Below are 14,657 nucleotides of genomic sequence, written 5' to 3'. Positions count from 1 at the left end.
TAATGAGGTTTACTTGGCATGCTTAGGAGCAGGACATAGGGAAGGGAGAATATCTTCATTAAAGTGGAAGGTAGAGACCATCCTGAGTAGAAAAGGAAGGCTTTGATCTCAAAACTACATTGCCCCTGTGTAATACCAGAAAAAATGTCCTGATAGCTCAGAAATATATTTAACAGATGTAATGACCCCATGGAAGGCAACTTTACATGTAATGTCTCCTAAGGGGATCTCTCAAACTGGCTCAAAGGGGGTTCTGGAGAACAGAGTACCAAACTGAGATCGTAAGGTGACACCAGTGGTCAAATTGAGGGATTTACATGAGCAAATCCTTGGGAAAAAAAAAGTCTTGATTATGACTAAGACAAGAAGTGCCTGCAAGACTAGATATGGATTCAGGGCCAAGTGCTTGCCAAGACCAAAATAAAGACTAGGATACGGACATGCAATTTTATTGACTCCGACATCTGTCCTTGCACCAGGTGAAGTAAGCTTAGTACATCTGTGTTGTGGATTTGAAATGGCTCAGGCATTTGTAGCTTAGAGACCTCAGTATTGAGGGCTAGAACAGCGTTGCTAGTAGAAGTCACAGCTTTGTATCACTGGAAAATATTACGCTTCAGGACATTAACAATGGTGACTATCTGGTTCAGCTAGATATTCTAGTTCTCCTAGGATAAAAACAGTCTAGACTGTTGCCAGGGCATCTGTGTCTTTTCAATTTGGAGAATATTTGAATTTCATTTGAGCTTGCATCTCTGCTTCCTTGGCTTTCATCTAAGCCTAAAACTCTGCCTCTTTTGTTTTTATTGGAGGTTGCAATTATGCCTCTTTTGCTTGATGAATTTTGCTTTTGAGTTTCCATTTTTGCTTCTTTTGTAGCAAAGGAATGTCACACTTTAGTTTCTACAGCATTTGCACAGGCCTCTACAAGCTTCTAACTTAAAGCAGTATTAAACCCAAAAACAAACACTGCAGCATAACAATTCTTAGATGTGATAGGTGCATTACTTTTCTTATTTAGGCTTTCTTCTATTTTCATCTGGTCTCAAAACTACAGTGCCCCTGTGTAATACCAGAAAAAAAATCTCCTATTAGTCTCCCCCCAGACTGACAAGGGAATTGTCCAAAGGTGCCCCGATGCTCCTGCATCCAGAGTGGGGCCTCTCTAATACAGGAAGTGTGTTTCCACCTAGTGATCTGGCCGCTAACAGAGGAAAAAAGCCTAAAAAAGAAAACTAATGTAATCTCCACAACTAATAATTGGTAAGCTGCAATATATTACATTTTTGGTTTTGGGTTTAACCCTTTCGCTGCCAAGCCCTGCTCTCCATATTTTTTTTTCATTTTTCTCTTACAGCTGTCAGAGTTTGTGTAAAACCCTTCAAACCATATATTCTGAAAGCATAGGACCAGCAGAATAAAAAGGAAGGTACTGCTGATTTTTTTTAGGTGATATTTGTGCAAATCCTTCTCAAAACAATATTTTCACTAAAATCATTATTAGTGGATACATACATGGCAACATTTACCAAATTCCTGCTTAATATAAAAGTTAAAACCATGCTGAGTTAATAAATCCATGCAAATTTTAAATTACGCCTTTTTGTGAAACTGGGAAAACGGAAGGTACGCCAATGTGAATAAAAACAATTTACTCTAAAAATCTGAGGTTATAACATTTTTTACTTTCAGAGTTTGTAAAAGACCCCCCCAAACCATATATTTTCTGAAAGCACATGACCTGTAGAATTAATAAAAAAAATAATGTGCTACTGATTTTTTTGGCCCCGCATTGACATTTGCACTTAAATACACTAAAATCATTATTAGTGGATATACACATAGCAGATTTACTACATTCCTGCTAAATTCCTACTAAATACAAAAGCTAACACTGGATTGCGTTAATAAAACACAAATATTTGGAAATTTTAAATCGTGCCTTTTTGCCAAATAAAAATGGGATGTGTACAAAACTGTCACAAAAAAAACAAAAAAAAAACAAATTTAGTCTCAAAATCTGGAGGTAACCATTTTTTTTTACTTATAGCTTTCAGAATTTGAAAAGACTTCTCCAAACCATAGATTTTTTTGAAAGCACATGACCCATAGAAAAAAAAAAGTGCTATAGACTTTTCAGTTCCCGCAGTAGTTATGTTCATCCATCACTTTTAGTGCACACAAACAAAACAACTTTTTAAAATTCCTGATATATTGCTACAAGGCCTTGTTTCACATGGGACATACTAAAGTGTATGGTGTGGAGGGCCATGTTTACCCACATAGGGATGCCCAGGTGTACCATGCATCCCCACACAGGCAGTCCCATTCAGGTCAATTGGGATACATAGCCGCTGCTCCCAGTGTGACATCTGAGTGGGTTTGGGTGCACGACCCCAAACGCAGACAAGCGTGACCTCATGGACATGCACCCGGACCTACATGAATGCCAAATTGGAAGCAAAGGCTGTGTTTGTGCAGTTGCTACATCCCACAAGACATCAATAGGACTGCCTGCACAGGGATGCATGGAACACCTGTGCATCCCTGTGGGGTTAAACACAGCCTTGCAGGGAAATACGCTGTGTATGCCCTGTGGGAACAAGACCTTACTATTAACAGATGCGCTGATACCAGCATTGGTAGAAGTACCGGTACCGAGTATTTCCATGAGTGCTCGTGCTCCTGAAAAAGCTCCTGATAAACGAAACTGATACTTTGTGGTGTGATTACTGTCCGAATCGCATGTGGTTTCCTGCACTGCTCCTGTGTGAACCCAGGCTGAAATCACTATGACAAGCCTGGGTTCACACAGGAGTGGTGGGGAAACCGCATGCGATTTGGACAGAAATCGTATTGCATTCCTGTTAAAATCGCATGCAATTCTGTGCAGTGCGATTTGCACCCATGCATTTTGTACGGACACAAATCGTGCCACAAAGTATCGGTACTTGACTGAAAGTATTGGTACACGTACTCTTGATAAAAGATTAAAAAAAAAAAAAAAAAAAAAAAAAAAAAAACACACGGTATCAGTGCACCCCTACTTACTTTTTTTTTTAGTTTGTGTATTTTTTTTACAATTTTATTTTTACATTTTCTTTTTTTTTGGGGGGGGGGGCGCTTTGGCGAGATATCAAGGGTCTAAACAGACCCCTGATGTCTCTTTTTTTGAGACAGAGAAAGGGACTGAAGACAGTCCCTTTCCCTGCAACCTAAGCTGTGCATTACATGAATGAATGAGGAGTCTGGATAGAGACTACATTTCATTTGTAAAATGACACATACTAAACACAGTTTGCTATGCTCAGCTATCAATGGATGTAGGAGCGATCAATAGTGGTTGTTGACTGTATCCTCTGAAGGAAAGGGATGGGGTTGGCAAAGACAAGTTTACCAAGCTCCCACTCTCCAACCTGACAGCTTACAGCCAGAGCAGCGGGAGTGAGAGGACAAGACGCCACCTAGCAGCAGGGGATCAGTTAGAGGAGGGCCAGCAGCGGGGGTGAGTAGAGTAGCTTGGGCAGAGGAGGGAAACTGGCAGCTGAAAGTGGATAGAGTTTGCCAATTGGGGAAGGGGGTGGGAACATTTAATTACATATGAGGTGAATAGCTCTAATCAGCGGCTTGTTAGTCGCTGCTCAGAGCTGTTTGTTCAGCAGAGTCTGCTGAACAATTTTGCTAAAAGCTCACGGTCACCATGAGCATATAGCAGAGGAGGAATGTAGGACTGTATGGCGTATGGACCTGGCAGTGAAAGGTTTCATACCGATTTATTGTTGATCTCCTAAAGCATGAAGGTCTAAAATTGTGCTGCGAGCTTAGTTGATATGTACCAATGGTATTGGGTCTCCTGCTGCTAAACAATGCAGAGTTCTGCCTTTTCCACAGCACCTTGCGGAAATAGATCTCTTTGTTGGTTCAAAGCTTTAGGCCTTAGTTCTCCTAGAGTCCTCTATATTAGTGTCGCTTAAAAATGCTGCATATATTGCAGACAGTTACCAATAAACGGATAACATTCATAGGTGGCAAACAGGCAATCTATAGCTTTAAGGTCTACTTTTCTTTTGTTAATCTGAAACTACTGACATGCAGTGTGCAGGTTTGTCCTATAGGTCTGAAAAATCGCTGGAGAACTTATCTCTAGTCATTTCATAGTTGTCTCTGAACTTCTGAGTTGGTTTTATGGTATGTTTGCGTTATACACTTCGCTCTGCTAGATCTGCAAAATTGCTTCCTGTAGCAGCTGTGTGGTCAGAAGCATGATGTACTTGCTTTGATTCACCAATAGAGTGCACAAAGTCTTGTTTGGACATTTTGTACTTTTTACTGTAAATGGGTACAGTCTCTTGTCAGAGCTTACTGAGCTTCAAAGAAAACAAATTGTTAGTGCCCACATAGCTGGTGCCTCTGTGATTAAGCTGCCAATTTATTTGCCGTATCGCAAGCAGCAGTATAAAAGGTTACGACAGCATATACAGTTTCCGGAAATGGTCAACTGACCGAAAGACAAAAAACGGACATAGCGCAGGATTGTGACCCAGAATAAGATAACTGCCGCAAAAGTGACTGCAGAGCTCAATCTCACTCTTCACTTGAAAACTGCATCGAGAAGAACAGTGTTACTTGAATTGTATTCAAGAATTGCTTGTTTTGATCTGAGAGAACTTGCAAAAAAAAGACATTACATAAAGTTTCAGAAATCTTTCACGAAAGGTCTTCAAGTTAAATAGTTTAAATACCACGTCATAGAAATATTATTTAACATTGTAAAAACATATTCCACACTCCTGTTTTTTAAAAACATTTCTGGAAAAAAATGCTTTTGTCAGTAAAAGTCTGATCATTGGAGGAGAGCAGACTCAGTATAGCCAGAGAACTGACCATGCTGTGTTCTCCCACTTAGTGTGGTCAGTTTGAATTAGGAAGGCAGAGGGACTGGCAGGAACACCAGGGATTTCACATAAAAGGAAGCAATGCAAAGAACAGGATACATTTTCATACACATACATGGTACAGCAGGCACATATCAGGAATATGAAATGTTGGGCATACATACTCTAACCCCAAAGGGTCAGGGAATCACAGAGATGCAGTGGAAACCCTATCCTATGTACGCATACCCACAAAGGGCTCTTGGTGCCATAGAAATGGACCATGACCCTGGTCTTGCATCGCACACCGAAATGCCAAGGTGAGCACCTAACATAGGATTCTGTGCCCAAAGCAAATATTACAGGTTGGCTCCACATACTGGTGTCTGGATCATGTACCCAAGGTAGACACCAAGGGTTACTGATCCAGAAACAGCTAGACTGCCCATGGCAATAAGTAGTCAGATGTTGATTGTTTTATTAGAAGAAAAAAGAAAAAAAAAAAAAAACTGTTTAGAGGAGAACAGGCCCCATCATCTAAAGGACACTAGCTAAAAACTAATGGGCAGGGTTATATGAGTGTACCCCTAGGGGCAGCTCCAGTAAAGTTTTTATCAGTGTCCAAACATCTGAAGGTAGCCTGCTTGTTACCCATGGTCTATGAAAACAAACTGTGTCATGTACTGTACAATATAGGTATGTGATTTATGGGAATTAGAAAATGCAAAACAGGTCAGACCCATATGTTGAATTATGCTTACCTGGACTGGCAGTGGTAATACCCAGGTGAGTTAAATTGGTTGTTAGATTGCCTGTACTGTTAGAGTTTGTCAGAGCTGGGAATGTAGACTCTTCGGGATCTAATGGAATTGGTAGTGGAGACGGGAAGTGGATATTTGTTAGGTCAGGCAGTGAACCTCCTGTGTTGTGTGCAGCAGGGATGAGGCTTGTAGTGTTCTCCTGGTCATTTGAAGGGTAAATGCTTAAAACAAATCACATAAATAAGATATGTAAATCTGTACTTTACTGCAGTTTAAAACATACAAAAGATGCTGTAGTTATAGATACAGCATATTTAAATAACACACATGAATAGTATTTTTCATTAAAAATTCCAGAGCAGAATGCCATGTTGCTATTGTTCCATTATGACGTAGAAGAGAGTGCAGTCCACCCAAACTAGTGTACATAGAATTCCAAATGTCAAAGCTGTCAGCGTAGTTCATTGGGCTGCTCTAAATTTTAAGTGTCCTAAGACACAAAGAAAAGTGGTCCATAATGCTGACATAATGGTTATGTAAGCACTCATGTTAACCAATTTTTCTGGTAAATCAAAGACAAGAGTGTTATCAGAAAGGACCATACACCAAACAAAGAAATATCAGAGTCTATCTAGTCCCAAGGTTGTGCACAACATAAGCGAGGGATGCATACAGAATCCTTGGAGAAGAGCTAGACCGCTTCAGGACATAGTTCGAAAAAAAATAAAAAATAAATAAAAAGCAGCACACTCTCAACAGCAGCATTTCATCTCTGGATCCTTAAAGAACATTAAAAACAGATATCATACATTTCTCTAGTCTGTTAAAAATAATGACAGTAAAGTGACCTGACAATATCTATACTTGCCAAAGGTTGTAAATGCCATGTTTAACAGACTACAATGGACTAAGGACTAGTTTCACAAAAATTCAACCATATATACAATAAAATCTGAATTACATCTTTTTTTTAATGGTTGTTTTTCTGTATATTTTTTTATAATGAGCTATAAAGGTGTTGTTTCAAGATGCAGATTGTACTCTCTATGCTTGAATGTTTGTGAAACTGCTGTAGTCCAAGAAACAGGGCATTTATGCCTTTTGGTAATTTGAGTTCATTTATTTGTACCAGCAAACTCTGGACTGGGGTAGGATCTGAGCCAGGTGTAGCCGAGATGGAACGCTATATTCAATAAAAGGTGCAAGTCATCAGAGAGAAAACACAGTGGACATTTCTGTAGTGTTTGCTCTGAAGCACTAAAATAAAAAATTTAAAACAGCTGCGGAGTAAGCTGGTGTGAGAAATACTTTGGGCATTACAGACCGTGGGGAGTGTTAAAAATCCACCTGCAAGTCTTCAGTAACACACTATTAGAAGGTAGCCAAAATGTTAAGAAAAAGTGCACTAGTGTAAGCTGGTTACAGAGAGTAGGGTTTATTTACTAAAGCTGGAGAGCGCAAAATCAGGTTCACTTCTGCATAGCAACCAATCAGCTTCCAGTTTGTATTGCCAAAGCTTAAACAAGCTGAGGTTAGAAGCAGATTAGTTTCTATGCAAAAGTGAGCCTGATTTTGCGCTCTCCAGCTTAAGCAAATAAACCCCACTGTTCTTCTGAAGTGGTGTGCTTTGCTGACATGTTCCAAACAGACATCTGCTTAGCCAAGATCTCTTGCATATTGACTACATTATTATTATACAGGATTTATATAGTGCCAACAGTTTGAGCAGTGCTTTACAATATAAAGGGGGACAGTACAATTACAATACAGTTCAATACTGAAGGAAAAGGAGGGCCCTGATGAAGCAGCTTAAAATCTAAAAGGAAGGGGGGGGTGGTACAAAAGGTGATAGCTGCAGGGGATGATCTGATGGAGAGGACTCAAGTACAGTTCTTAGGTGGAGGTGGGGAAGGCTTCCCTGAATAATTGAGTTTTCAAAGATCGCCTAAAGGCAGAGAGGGTGGGGGCTGACCAGACACACTGAGGTTGGGAGCTCCAGAGGATGGGAGAGGTTCTGGAGAAGTCCAGAAAGCAAGCATGATACAAATGTGCATGTTTTATTCACCTCAAGAGTTGTCCACCCATAAAACATGCCCATAACAAACACCAAGCAGTTTCAAATACAATACACATCATTCTGTTTTCACAAAGTGAGTTACCCATTTGGGTTGAAGCCAAACAATGTTTTGTTAAGTACAACCTATTAATAGGCAAGACTTCAGATTTAGATGTATTTTTAAAATTTGATAATTTCCAGGAAAATATTTTGCAACAGTGTCCATAACAAGCTTAATAAACACCAATGTAAAGTTATGCACACTTTATTAATATGAAACTAGTGATTCATGCATTAGATTCTATTTTAAAATAGGTTAATTATCCTGCCCAGGCTGCTGGATATGCAGCCAAAAAGCATGACACAAAATACTCAGTATTCAAATATTCCACCACTTCAGTATTTACTTCAGATGTGTACCACCCACACAAGCTTTCAGCTAGCTTCAAAGTCAGTCATACAACTTATTTCCACGGCTGGAGAAATCTTTAATAATCTTGTCCCTTAGGCCTCAAAAAAAATAAAAAAAATAAAAAAAGTTATCCTTTTATGCTACTGCTCTCATAGGCTGTTAAATCTGCAAGTCTTGCAAGGGCTTTCAACAGACTACAAAGGGAGCAAATGATGGAAGTGTTTTTTTGTAAAGTTGCACTCATCCTAAAAGAATTTTCCATGCAATCTTAGCAACAAAAAAATATATGTCTCTTACTACCAGAGCTCAGTTTAACAGGTAAAAAAAAAAAAAATCAAACCGCTTTAAAATCAAGGTAAAACAAACTGCACTTTTTAGTGAAGACACTTAGAAAAGGAAATGAGTGTCATGCAACTTACTTTATACCAGGGACTTCACAAGACTTAGGCCTCGAAGGTCCAGTCTAGAGAATTAGAAAAAGAACGCACTAATGATTCAATTTTATTTGTTAAAAACACAAATTGCTCTTGGAAAAATGCCTACTAAATTAAAACAACATTAAACTCTGACTTAAAGTGTTTTTCTTTAATGTATTGTATATTATATATCTCTATCCATATATCTAGATCTATCTCTAAGGACTATGGTATTTGTAGTGTGAACAGAGTAGCAAGCATGACCACAACTAATGTGTACTGCTCGTTCCAAACAGTGGAAACGAGGGAGGAAAGGGAGAGTTGTGGGAGTTCATGGAGGACGTATGAAATATAAGGTAGATTTAATAGAATATAAAATTACAGGGCTATTAGGTAGTGGATGTGTATAGATTAATTTTGAAAATAAGGATATAATTCGGTGTTACTAACTGAACATGTTTGAATAAATTATATATATATATATATATATATATATATATATACATACATACATACATACATACATATATATATATACACACACATACATACATATACACACACACACACACACACACACATATATATACATACACAGTGAAAAGGTTTTATGTAAAAATACTTTTTTTTTTTTTTTAATGAATCCTTTCCCACCGTGTCACATATATGTGGGCTTCAAAGCTGGGCTGATAGACATATGCAAACACCTGGCATTGCAGTTCTGTGCTTGAGGTATGCTCACTTGGCGCCCCTGCAGACATCACTTCTGGTCACCATTTACGGGAGCTGGCGAAGCAGGCTCCTGATCACTGACAGATATTTTGTGATCACAGTGACACACTTTGGGGGTTATTAGGAAGGCTTGCCCAAAGGAAAAAAAAAATGCTAACTGTATCACTCAGACAGTGCTGCCTATTGTTTTCTAAGGTTTCCCCAAACAAACCCCCGTCTTGAGAGTGGTTCTGTCTTGGGCAGCACAGTTTTGTACCAAGTGTTTACAAATTTTAGATATTTAGAAAATGGAAAAGACTCATATGAATCAGAGGTGTTAAATGATATATAAAGTGAACTGTACATGAAGGTAAACATTACATTAAAAAAAAAAGTACCTTTTTTGCATCCCAGCCTTGTTTAGTAAGAGGTTTATCTGCTTCAGATGAACTATCCTCCATTCCAGGAACAGCCAACAACAAGACTTCATATTTAAAGAAAAATGAACAAAAATTAATATGCAGTCATTCATCTGATCAATTTAGCTTACAGAGAAAAGGTATTGAAGGAAAAAACAAAAACCAAGCTGCTAAAAGTCAGAGGAACCTGGGGGTGCTAGCATATACCTGCAGCAGCTTTGACCATCCCCTTGCTAGGTCTAAATGACAGGCTGATCTGAAAAGGGAAAAGCTCCAATATATGCAACACTAAACTCTGGTTTAAAAAAAAAAAAAACATTTCAGTTATGTATTCATAAACTCAGAAAATACCCTCTATTGCTCTCAGCCTCCTCCAAATACCTTTTTTTTGCTGCTGTGATCAGACTTCCTTTTAGAGGGTGGCTACATTCACTTTCCGTGGTTCCAAAAGGTAGAAATGTAGCCACCCCTCTTGCTCGCTCTTGAGATGGACTGGGAACATTAAACTATAGGATGTGTAGTGAAATAGGTTTGGGAGCTCAGGAAAGACATTGGCACAAAAACACAGTAGAAAAAAACACATTTTATCACATACAGAAGGTGGATGTGTATGAATAATGTTTGGAGAATAAGGATGTAACAGTGTCACTTTAGGACCTGTTCAGAACAGCCCAACATTCCCTACGTAGCCGAGAGCTGTTTTAAATGTGGCAAAGAGAAAATTTCTTGTTGCCAATAGCAACTAATCATCTTACTTTATTTGCAAACCTGGCTGTAAATAGCCAGTTGGCATATACAGTTAGGTCCATATATATTTGGACACAGGCACAATTTTCATACTTTTGGCTCCAGAATAAATTAAATTGAAACAATCCAAATTTAAAGTGTAGATTTTCAGCTTTAATTCAAGGGGGTGAACAAATATCAAGTACAAATTTTAGGAACTGCAACCATTTTTATACACAGTCCCTCCATTTTCAGGGGCTCAAATGTAAGTGGACAAATGAATAAAATCATAAATAAAATGTTCATTTTTAATATTTTGTTGAGAATCCTTTACTGCCAATGACTGCCTGAAGTCAGGAACCCATGAACATTACCAAAGACTGGGATTCCTCCTTTCTGATGCTTTGCAGGCTCTAACTGCAGCTGCAAGTAAAATGCATGCTCAATTGGGTTGATATCAGGTTATTGACTCGGCCACTGCAGAATATTCCATTTTTTCCCCTTCAAAAGCTCCTGGTTGCTTTTGCAGTGTGTTTTGGATCATTGTCCATCTGTACTGTGAAGAACCATCCAATCAACTTTGCTGCATCTGGCTGAATCTGGGCTAACTGTATATCACTAAATTCTGCAGAGTTCATCTGACTGCTTCTGCTTTCTGTCACATCAATAAACACCAATGACCCAGTGCCACTGGAAGCCATGCATGCCCATGCCATCACACTGCCTCCACCATGTTTTACAGATGACGTGGTGTGCTTTGGATCATGAGCTGTTCCAAGCCTTCTCCACACTTTTTTCTTCCCGTCATTCTGGTACTGATTAATCTTAGCTTCATCCGCCCAAAGAATGCTTTTCCAGAACTGGTCTAGCTTTTTTAGATTTTTTTTGGCAAAGTCTAATCTGGCTTTTCTATTCTTCAGGCTTATGAATGGTTTGCACCTTGTGGTGAACCCTCTGTATTTGCTCTTGTGAAGTGTTCTCAATTGTAGACTCTGACAATGATACGCCCACCTCCTGGAGAGTGTCCTTCACTTGTGTGGATGTTGTGAATGGGTTTTTCTTTACCATAGAGAGGTTCCTGCGATTATCCACCACCATTGTCTTCCGTGGACGTCCATGCCTTTATGTTGATAAGCTGACCAGCAAGTTCTTCTTTCCTCAGAATATACCAAACTGTAGATTTGGCCACTACTAATGCCGCTGCTATCTCTCTGATGGATTGGTTTCATTTTTGAAGCCTTACAATGGCCTGTTTCACTTGCATGGATAGCTCCTTTGAATGCAAGATGTAGATTCACAGCATTGGATTCCAAATGCAAATACCACACTTCGAATCAACTCCAGACCTTTTACCTGCTTAATTGATGAAGAAATAATGGAGTAGCCCACACCTGGCCATGAAACAGCTTTTTATTCAATTGTCCAATTACGTTTGGTCCCTTGAAAAAAAGGGGGGGGGGGGCTACTCTTAAGAGCTGTAATTCCTAAACCCTTCCTCTAATTTGGATGCACTTACCCTCAAATTAAACCTGAGAGTGTGTGCAATTTCAACCCATATCCATTATATAACTATAGCTTGAATATGTTTTGATATATACCTGAAAAAAACTAAAATGGTGCCTCTGTCCAAATATATAATGGACCTAACTGTACATGTTCTTATTTTTAAACAAAACTTCAATTCACAGTGAACTGCTAGTCAGAAAATCCAAGAAATTTACCTTTAGATGAGATGTAGACAATCCCAAGCATTCAGATTTCACAAAGTCCACGCATTAACTTCTAGGCAGTGGACTGTTAATTATTGCAAGATTTTACTTTCCCTATCCCCATGAACACCAATGTTGCAATAGGTAGAAACAAATATCTAGACTGAATTTGACATGATTTAGCAACTGGTGAGTCGATAATTTTAAAAGATTCTGTCATCAAGACCAATCAAAATTTAAATTTTTTTTTTTATTATTCCAACACATTTGTGACAAGTACAAAACTACAATAGAGTGTTAGGTACCTCTTTTCTGCTGTATATCCTGAGAACTTCCACTGAAAGCCTCTTGCTGACTGGGATTCATTGTACTTTGATGCAATGCAGAATCTGAATTGGTTCTAATAAGATACACACAAAGTGGGGGGATTAGAAATGGAACAACATATGTATGCAAAATTCTGCAACCGCAACCAACATATGGGGAAAGACTTTAGAGATGCTAAACCAACAAAGTCTACCTGAAAACAAACTGTTGTCAAATATAAAAGCCAGATGGTAACCATTAACCACTTCAATACTGGATACTTTCACCCCCTTTCTTCCCAGGACAATTCTCAGCTTTCAGTGCTGTCGCACTTTGAATCCAACAGCTTTCTTTTGGTGGTATTTAATCACCACTGGGTTTTTTATTTTTTGGTAAACAGAAAAAGACCAAAAATTTTGAAAATAAGTAACTCTTCTTCTGCACTGATGTGTTCTGATGAGACTGCACTGATGGGGCTGCAATGATACTCAGTGCCCTGTATGACTGAGTAAACCATATATTGACAGTCTTGTTGGTTATCTGCTTTCCTTGCACAGACACAGCATGTGAGGAAAGGACTGCCGATAACTGGCAAGTCAATTTATAAAGGATCACTTGTGACATGGTAATGGGCTGCTGTGACTGGTCCTTTACCTTGATCAGTGATCAGCTGTGTTCAAAGGACACAGCGATCACAGAGCATGCCCAATTTGCTCCCCAGGAGTGCTATGGGGTGAAGTTCTAGGAGGACATCCAAGGACGCCCTCCCAGAACTAGACAACCGCACAGTAAGTCTTTTGGCTATAGTGTGGTGGAGAAGCAGTTAAACAAAATACAAACTTTAGATGCTATTATGTTTTCATGTTTTGTCTTTAACAAGTACTTACAAAAGTCTCCCTTAATCTTAATCGTCCATATATGAATAATGATACCAATCTCTTTATGCCCTCACCAGATCCTTGATGTTATCTCTTCCTCTTCTCTATCTCCTCTGTGACTTGCTCTCCTCAATTTGCACCAAAATCCCCAAATATTATATATATTCTAAATTTATATGAATATATATTGTGCTCACACTATAAGTCAAAAACCTTGCCAAACCAAACAATCCAGCTTCATTTCTATACGCGCTTTCCCTCACTAGAAATATTCATTGCTCAATATCTCCATGTGTTCTTACACTATCCTCATAAGTGTTCTTTTCTTACAAAGTTTTGCTTCCAAAAAGAAAAACTTGTATAGTGCAATAGGTCTTTAAAAACACCACCTCCTCTTTGAATTTAAACTCTTTTGTAATAATTATCACCAAACATGCTAAATCCAACCACCAATAGTGCTCTTCATCTCTCCCTTCAGATCATGCACCTTACCAAACATTATTCATAAATCTGCATATTCAATGCCTCCAGGCACCATATAGGCACTATATAAGTTTTTCTTTTTGGGAGCAAAACTTTGTAAGAAGAGGACACTTACATGAGGATCGTGTGAGAAAGAACACATGGAGATACTGAGCGATGAATTTTTCTAGTGAGGGTAAGAGTATATAGAAATGAAGGTGGATCATTTGGTTTACCATGTGGTGATGAATTTTTGGCACGTTTTTCACTTGAGCACAATATTTTATACTATATATTCATAGAAATTTGGAATATAATCGACAATTTGTTTTGTTTTTTGATTTTATGCAAATTGGGGAGTGTAAGTCACAGATGAGATAGAGAAAAGGAAGAGATGACATATAAGGCTTATTAACATCCCCATGTTGAGGGCATGTGATCTGGTATGGTTCAGGTGGGGGAAAAGGTGCTTGCTCAGATAAGAGTCTTTGTTGTTTTATTATGGTGCCGGTTTTTAAATGTAATCACAGCTTTGTTTTTCCTTCACTATAGCTCAGATTCAGCTGTCGCTTTCCCCCCAGCTAAAAGAAAGAAAGTTTCCTTTTCGTTTATTTCCCTGAGTTAAAAGAAACAATGTTTCCTTTTAGTTTCTTAAAAGAAACAGTTTCCTTTAATTTCCGGGGAAAGTGACAGCTAATTCTGTGAGCTATAGTGAAGAGAAAAAAAAAAAAAAGCCGGCAATTGCATTTAAAAATTGGCACAGACATACACTTCATATTACGTAAAAAATGTGTAAACTGATGCATTATTTTCAACGGATTTTCATTCGTAAACCAAAAATTACATTAACCGAGGAGTTGGTAAACCGAGGTACACCTGTATTATATTTTTTTTTATACTAGTAATAGTGGCGATCAGAAACTTAAA

At 38.5% G+C, this 14,657-nt stretch overlaps 1 protein-coding gene across 2 annotated transcripts in view; it reads right to left on the bottom strand.

The window, feature by feature from the left end:
• CRTC1 (CREB regulated transcription coactivator 1) overlaps window positions 1-14,657 on the bottom strand; it is a 222,764-nt gene that overhangs the window by 96,502 nt on the left and 111,605 nt on the right. For both annotated transcript variants that reach the window (XM_089687919.1, XM_089687920.1), the window contains exons 5-8: window positions 12,390-12,484; window positions 9,629-9,714; window positions 8,523-8,566; window positions 5,636-5,856 (exon numbers count right to left, since the gene is read on the bottom strand). In XM_089687919.1, coding sequence (XP_089544045.1) covers window positions 5,636-5,856; window positions 8,523-8,566; window positions 9,629-9,714; window positions 12,390-12,484 — 446 coding nt within the window. The remainder of the gene's footprint in view (window positions 1-5,635; window positions 5,857-8,522; window positions 8,567-9,628; window positions 9,715-12,389; window positions 12,485-14,657) is intronic.

Source organism: Staurois parvus, unplaced genomic scaffold (assembly GCF_062004578.1).
Source record: "Staurois parvus isolate SC_StPar_1 unplaced genomic scaffold, SC_StPar_1.0 ptg000439l, whole genome shotgun sequence".
Lineage (NCBI taxonomy): Eukaryota > Metazoa > Chordata > Amphibia > Anura > Ranidae > Staurois > Staurois parvus.
The sequence above is the reverse complement of the archived record's forward strand: the minus strand, read 5'-3'. Positions and strand labels throughout refer to the sequence as shown.